The 7386-nt window shown below is 43.9% G+C and overlaps 1 protein-coding gene across 1 annotated transcript in view; it reads left to right on the top strand.

The window, feature by feature from the left end:
- The window catches only part of Cals (calsyntenin 1), a 16541-nt gene extending 9961 nt beyond the window's left edge, over nucleotides 1-6580 (top strand). The window contains 2 exon segments of the mRNA XM_018451583.1: nucleotides 3-195; nucleotides 1748-6580. Of these exon segments, the coding sequence (XP_018307085.1) occupies nucleotides 3-195; nucleotides 1748-3405 (1851 nt within the window). The 3' untranslated portion in view covers nucleotides 3406-6580.
- Nucleotides 6581-7386: the final 806 nt, after the last annotated feature.

The raw sequence follows: 7386 nt of genomic DNA, 5'->3' as shown, positions 1-7386 counted from the left end.
CCAGAGACGAGGGTAGAGAGGCTGATGAGATCTTCGAGTTTGACGGCGTAGATTCGGCCGCGATCGTGCCGAACGATGTGCTGGAGCACAGCCTGGCGCAGAAGTTCACCATCGGTGTCTGGGTCAAGCACCGACCACGCCCGCGACAGGATCCACATGTCAAGGAACACATCTTGTGTGCTGCCGATGATCACAGTAAGTTTCAATGTAACGAATGCTAAAATTTACTTTTTGATGGCATTTTGATAAATATTTTTAATATTTACTACCTGAGAATCAATTATTGTTCAACGTTATTTCATCAAATAGTTTTGTATTCATTTAATATTTTGTTTTTGTTGTTCTTATCAAGATCAGCGTCTTCTGCTTAACAGAAGATGCCCAGCGATAAGAACAACAAAAGTTGATGACGAAGAAAATAATTGTACAAAAAATGTTCTTGATATTGAATTTTCACTGATGCCTTTGAAAATCATAAAGATTAACAGTATAATCATATTTCACGTTTATCACGCTCATGGTTATCCTGATTGGCTTTATAACAGGAAAACAAGGCTTCATGTAAAAGTTTTCATGTAAAAGCAAACAGAAACTTGTTGATGATGAAGAAAATAATTGTTCAAGAATTTTCCTGATATTGAACTTCACTGACGTCTTTAAAAGTCAAAGACTTTGGACTAATACTATAGCATCATGTTTCATGTTCGTCACGTTCATGGTTATCCTGATTGGCTTTATAACAGGAAAACAAGGAAGCAAGCTATGAACTTTATAATTTTCATATAAGAGCAACTTGTTGATAACGAAGAAAAAAATTGTACAAAAAATTTTCTTGATATTGCATTTACACCAACGCCTTCAAAAATCAAAGACTTTATAATATTATAGCATCATGTTTCACGTTTATCACGTTCATGGTTGTTCTGATTGGCTTTATAACAAGAAAGCAAGGAAATAGACTATAAACTTTATAATTTTCACGTAAGAGCAACTTGTTGATGACAAAGAAGATAATTGTAAAATGATAAACAAAGACTTTCCTTGTTATTGAACTTTCACTGACGCCTTCGAAAATCATAAAGATTAATAGCATGTTTTTGTACGTTTATCGCGTTCATGGTTATCCTGGTTGGTTTTTAAACAAAAAAAAACAAGGAAATGTGGGCTATAAATTTTATATTTTTCATTCCCCTTTATATCTAAAGAAGAGAGAATAATTATTTTAAGCTGCTGATAAGCTCGCCGATCGTACCAATGTCGAGCGATGCTCATCGATGTAGCCGCTGTTAGCAGAATACATTACGCGCTGCCGGGAGTGCGCGCGCTCATGCGTTAAAATATACACGTTCACTCCGCGGAAACGCTGGGGTATTATCGTGAAGTTTCGAACAAAGCGGCTTAATCCTTGCGCGGAATGAATTTTGGCAAGAAATCAGGTCGAGCGCGCTTATATAGGTCGTCGCTCGCGCTCGTATACGCTCGCTCGCCTTCGCGAAGAGTTCAACTCAAATATCCTACCTATCTACCCGGTCTGAAATACAAATCTTTCTAAATACCAACCGGTCTCCATGGACGACGTGTAATCCTCGGTTATAAACGTTCTCTCTCCCTCGTTTTCCTCCTTCCGTTTTACCCCTTTCACGTTAAATCTCTCTTCTACCCTTAATGCCGTCGCGCGTTTCTACACTTTATTACGCGCGGCGGCGTCACGAAAGGTGCAACTAACGCCGCGCCGTTTCAATTACAGAGATGAATAGGCACCATTACGCCCTGTTCATAAGGAACTGCAGATTGATTTTGCTGCTGCGACGGGACTTCTCCGAGGGCGATCCCAACATCTTCCGTGCTGCTGAATGGCGTTGGAAACTTAGCCAGGTATGCGACGATAAGTGGCATCATTACGCGATCCAGGTAGACTTCCCACGTGTCAATCTATATGTGGATGGCGAAGAGTGGCATGCTGACGAGAAGAACCCTGAAGTCATCGATGACTGGCCTTTACACCCGGCTAAAGGCGTTAATACCACCCTTGTGGTCGGAGCATGCTGGCAGGGCTCCGAGAACAAGACCAAACATCATTTCCGTGGTTACCTCGCCGGTCTGTCCGTTCTAGTTGGCCGAAATGAGAAACCGGAAGTACTCTCGTGTTTGCGGCGTTGTCAGGAAGGTATTCACGTGCCACCAATGGACTTGTTACAACCGGGTACTCAGCTGCTGACCAATTCCGATATGACCGAAGTGCGTATCGATGGTGACAACCGTACAAATGTGGAAACCTTACTGCGTCGTATTGGCTACTCCAATACTCGACGTTTCCCGACGCCCGGCCGCCGTAACTTCCGCCTTGACACAACGATCGTCTGTGAGGGTAGCGAGAACACGCCCCTACCGGTACCGACTGTGCAGTCCTACGTCACCGTCTTACCGCCTCCTCGACCAGGCATCACCGTCAACGGTACCGGTTACGTGGCCCGAGAATACGCTGATTTCCGGTTGGGAGTACGTGTGTTTCCCGACGCGCGCGTCACCGCCGGATCAGCTGCCCGATTGGATGCTTGCGCTGTCAGTGTTTATCCAAGTCTCAATCCTGATCACGAGAGCTTGGGCTTACCCGGTGACGCCCTGCTCGCATTCCACGATATCTCCGCTCGCGTCGATCGAGATGGCGTCGTTCTCTCCGGTGCGGATTCGCCTTACAACTACCAACAACTCATCCGTCTTATCATGTACACGAACCGTAAGCCGGCTTACTATCTCGATCGCGTCTTTAAACTTACCTGTTCCGAGTTGAGCGGCCGCTTCGCCAGTAATGAATACGTGCAAACGCTGGCCGTAATTCATCCTAAGGAAAAGACGACCGTTTTGCCGCACACGACGCCCGGAGAACCGCCCATTGCCAGAATCGTTGAACCAGCACCAGGTCACGCACAGCTCTCGCCGCATCACGCCGATCTAACAGAGGAATACGCTACGGCCGCGCTTCGCGAAGGCAGCAGAACCATCAACGGCACTGGCAGCAGCCATGCCGTGACCATCGTTGCCGCCGCTTGCATTGGTTTCCTGCTATTGATGGCGGTCGTAGGCGCTGCGCGAGTCCGCGGGGCGGCCAAACGGCGACGATCTGCCGGTGACGAGCTCGCCGCAGAGACGGAGATGGCCTGGGACGACTCGGCCCTCGCGATCACCGTGAATCCGATGGACAGGTTGACGGAACACGATCAGCATCATCAGAGCCAGCGGGACGAGGACGTGGACGACTCCGGTAGCTCCGATTCCGAGGATGGCTCGTTCCGAGATGATGACCTCGACAGCTCCGACTGTGAGAACGATTGCGATCTCAGCAATGGTCGGCACCGCCGTCAAAACTCGCCGCACGATCTGGAGTGGGATCATCGTGATGTTTAAATCACCCTACTATCTTTACACTGAGCATTCACACATCCCCCCTTTCTTCGCGTGACACTGAGAGGAGTACTGGCCGTGTGCCACTTTCTGTAAAATTTCTCCATTATATATCGTTTCTTCTCGCGTGGGCATGTCCCGTCTGATGCTTATCGAACACATTTCAGAAATATCTCGCGATGAAGATTCCTTGCGTAGCTATCGGCGGCTTCGCGAATTTAATCTGCGAGAGTAAAGAGTTTCGGATTATCGTATACGGATCTTTCGTCAAACGCGACTTGCGTCCGAAAGATCGGTTTCTCGAAGTTCTCTTCTTGTGCATCAAATATCATGGAAGCGTCGTTAAGGGATTAGAATATTTATTACGCTTTCGAATCTCCAGAATATAGAGTAATAAGATTTAACGTTCTAAGCCGCTCCATACATTGCTCGATCGATTCTATAAACGATTATTAACCCTCTTTACTACGCGAGAGCGTTATCGTATTATCCGTCCCCACCCGTTCACCTTTTCTCGTAGATGACGTTGGTATAATCGATGAAGTAACGAGATATAAAACGGCATTCAGTTAGTACTCGTCTTAAGCGTCAGGAAAAAAACTTGTAAGAGTGCGGGACGCTTTATTGAATATATAGTTAAAACTCTTTCTACCTACGAACACACGTCGCTGATGTTGGTAGAATCGGAGATACACGCAAGAGATACTTAAAATGTCGCCGGAAAAGTATTCCCGAACGGGAATATTTGCGGCAGTTATTAATTTATATTCTTGACTCTCATCATTGGTAGTAATAGGACAAGGGAACTCTTTTTTTTTATACTTCTAACTACCTTATCTTCTTTTTAATATGGTTATCACTATTTTATCATTTACTAATCGCTGCGACTATATCTAGCCATCTTATCGAAAGTTGTTTTTATTATTATTATTATTTTTATTATTAACTGTAGGCAGGACGGCCCGGTAGCGTAGTTTTAAATGCGAAACAGAGTGCTGAGTCGACTCTATATTCTTCCTCGTCTTCTCGACTAAACTTTCTTATCTAAGGTCCATTTGATCTCATGAATGTAATTCTCTCGCAATAATCGTGTCTTTCGTATTTTGATCAAAAGCGCTCGTGATACGAGCTGACGTTAATTAATAAACCGGCAGCGAAACGCGCGTAGATATGAAAATAAGCTGCAAGCTAATCGCTTCGGTGTAGCACGTGAATCGGGTTGAGCCTGGGCCATACGACGATGCTTGCCCAATTTTGCACTTTTATTTTTAAATATCGTTATGCCTTCGATCGTTTTTCTTTTGCACGATGTTCCTTCCTGATCGATCTGCAGAAGATGAGTAAGGACATTGCCGCGCGTCTTATGCTAGTGCTTCAACATTTAAGATAATCGGTATAGCATCATATCCATGTATGATGCATAAGCGTGTCACATACAAAAAATGGCGCGTTTAAAAACGACGGTTTTACCAGTCATTGATCCGTCAATGTTTGGAGAACATGAAATATTCAGCAAGAGGAACAATCCGCAACAAGCAGACGCTTCATGCGTTATGTAATTTCCTCTGGTATAAATATTCATTTCTAATTAATTAAAATTATCTGACACGTGAAGGATCGGCTTAAGGGTGGATTATTCACCTCCTCGTCTGAGGTTGTTTCAGTTTGTCTATAAGCGTTTGACGAATTAACGGCAGTTAACCGTACGTAGTTTATGTGCGCGCATCACGCACGTGCTCTACATACATATATACATATATATATATATATATCAGCATCCATTCATTATTCCGTGGCGAGAGTCTCGTCTCAAGTAGTAGACGATTATTCTAAAGTAATGCGCAGCGGCTGGAGGAGCCATCGAGCGTGCTTCTCCCGTTAATCTCCCCGACCTAAGACGTGTCGTATCGTGCAATCGCTCTTTTCACAGAGAGAAAACTGATGCTTTTACGTGCCTTTTAAGCAAGTGTAGTACGTTGAATTCGTATTGTCTACTTTAACAGCGAATTTCAGACGCTGCGTTTACCTCTTTCCGTTTTCTTTTCTTCGTAGTATCCCGTCATCATAGACGGGTCAGCCTGTATTGTTGTTAGGAACTTTTCGCGATATCGTAGCTCAGGTGCACAGTGAGCCTGCCATGCGATCGCTACGGTCCGACGCAGGTTTAGCTTTTTTTTTTATCGCTACCCAAAAGCGCGTTATGGTGAAAAGTTCCGATTGTATTTTAGACGTTTACCGTTTACGGTTTAGAAGTTAAGGACGCGCGTTCGCCGGACGTCGCTCCCGGACGACGCTCCGTCGTCCGATGGGCTGTCGATGCACAATACCTGTCGATGGTCCCCTTGTCGGAAAACGCGTCATACACGTGCAATGATCCCGTCGTGGGGTACATCAAACTCTCTTTCTCTCTCTCTCTCTCTTTCGTCGGAATGGTGACACGACGGCTGCGCATCCGTTATCGTCGCGAAATAATGAACGGATCCTCATGTATGTGTGTGTCTCTGTGTTGACATAAATGTAGAATTATACCGAATTGTTCGAATGCGGAGGCACCAGTACCGAAGAACTCGCGTACTCGGATATATCTATATTCATATAGGGAACTATAATGAACACACAATTTATTTTTCCAACGAGCATATCATATCATTTTTATAAGGGATTCGTCGGAAACGTTTTTTGGGAAGCTTCGCTTCGCCAACGAGCGGTCGTGAAACGTCGCGACTTTGTAAGGGTTTCTTTCTCGTTCTCGAGAGATAGGTTTCTTTTTCCCCATATCTCTCTCTTTCTCTCTCTCTCCGTTTCCGGGGAGGGTTACCAATACGCACCCTCTCTTACGCATTTCTCCGACTCGCGCGAAAGCAGATATTTCGATCGAAAATTCGGATTGCTCTAAACGAGAAAGCGGAGTTCGATGGAAAGAACCACCGGAAAGAATAAAAGAGACAAATAGAGGCGTGCATGATCGTTTATCTGTTCCTGATAACACCAGATCGCATTATATACACTTATATACATGAAATACCGATGTGTACGCTTGCTTTTGTACTGTCTTTCCTTTCCTAGTGTTTTCTCCTAACGCGATTTTATTACACTGCAACGCGAATTTTATCGTAAACGTAATCTCGTATTTTATAAAGATCGTATAGCAACACAGTGAGAAGGTAATCAATAAAAAGAATCAGCCGAGGCACTCGCGACGGATCTCCACCGTGGAGGTCCTCGCAGGATTGAAATCAAGAAGGGATCTGGCCTTGATGAGTGTGTCTAAATTAGCTTACGTAAATGTGTACACATGCGTTTATATGGTTAATCCTCGAGCATAAGTGCACAGTGAATTATACAGTTCGGGAGATATTTGGGATTCCTATTTCGTTTGACTGTCGTACACGCGACATCGTAAATAAGCGACAAGCGCACTCTTCTATCTGATTCATCATGCGATGTCGATGTAACGAAGTCAGAAGAACGCGTGAAAATCGCGGTGGGAAAAGGGTATCTCGCAGAAAGTAATTTTGCCCGATGACACGCACGGGGCATCCCTTTATTTACGCGAAACAGTTCCTCTTGTTGGTCTCATTCGCTCCTCTATTCTTATCACTTGGAAGATTCACCATTCATTTCTCTTCCTTTCTGAAAAAAGAATATATTTGCTTATGTAAAAAAGAGAGTTGGGAAGTAACGGATTACTTGTAATGGCATTATCCTTAAAATTACTTTCTTCAGTAACAAATGGATTCTCTCTAAAATTTTTAGAGTGAATGTCATTCTGAAGAATGAAATCTCATTCTTAAAGATTAAAAATTGAATCATTCTTTTTCAAGACTGGTTCAATTTTTATTCTTTATAGTGAGATTCCACTCCAAAGAATTTAGAGAGTAACGTTTCCTTATTATTTGTAACATTAATGGTAACGCAGTTATTTTTTTGGGGGTAATGAATATAATCGTTACTTTTATCATTATTTTGTAAATGTACAATACA

This window comes from Mycetomoellerius zeteki, unplaced genomic scaffold (genome assembly GCF_001594055.1).
Source record: "Mycetomoellerius zeteki isolate Tzet28-1 unplaced genomic scaffold, Tzet1.0 scaffold312, whole genome shotgun sequence".
Classification (NCBI taxonomy): Eukaryota; Metazoa; Arthropoda; class Insecta; order Hymenoptera; family Formicidae; genus Mycetomoellerius; species Mycetomoellerius zeteki.
Note: the sequence above shows the minus strand (reverse complement) of the source record. Positions and strands in the feature narration are given on the sequence as shown.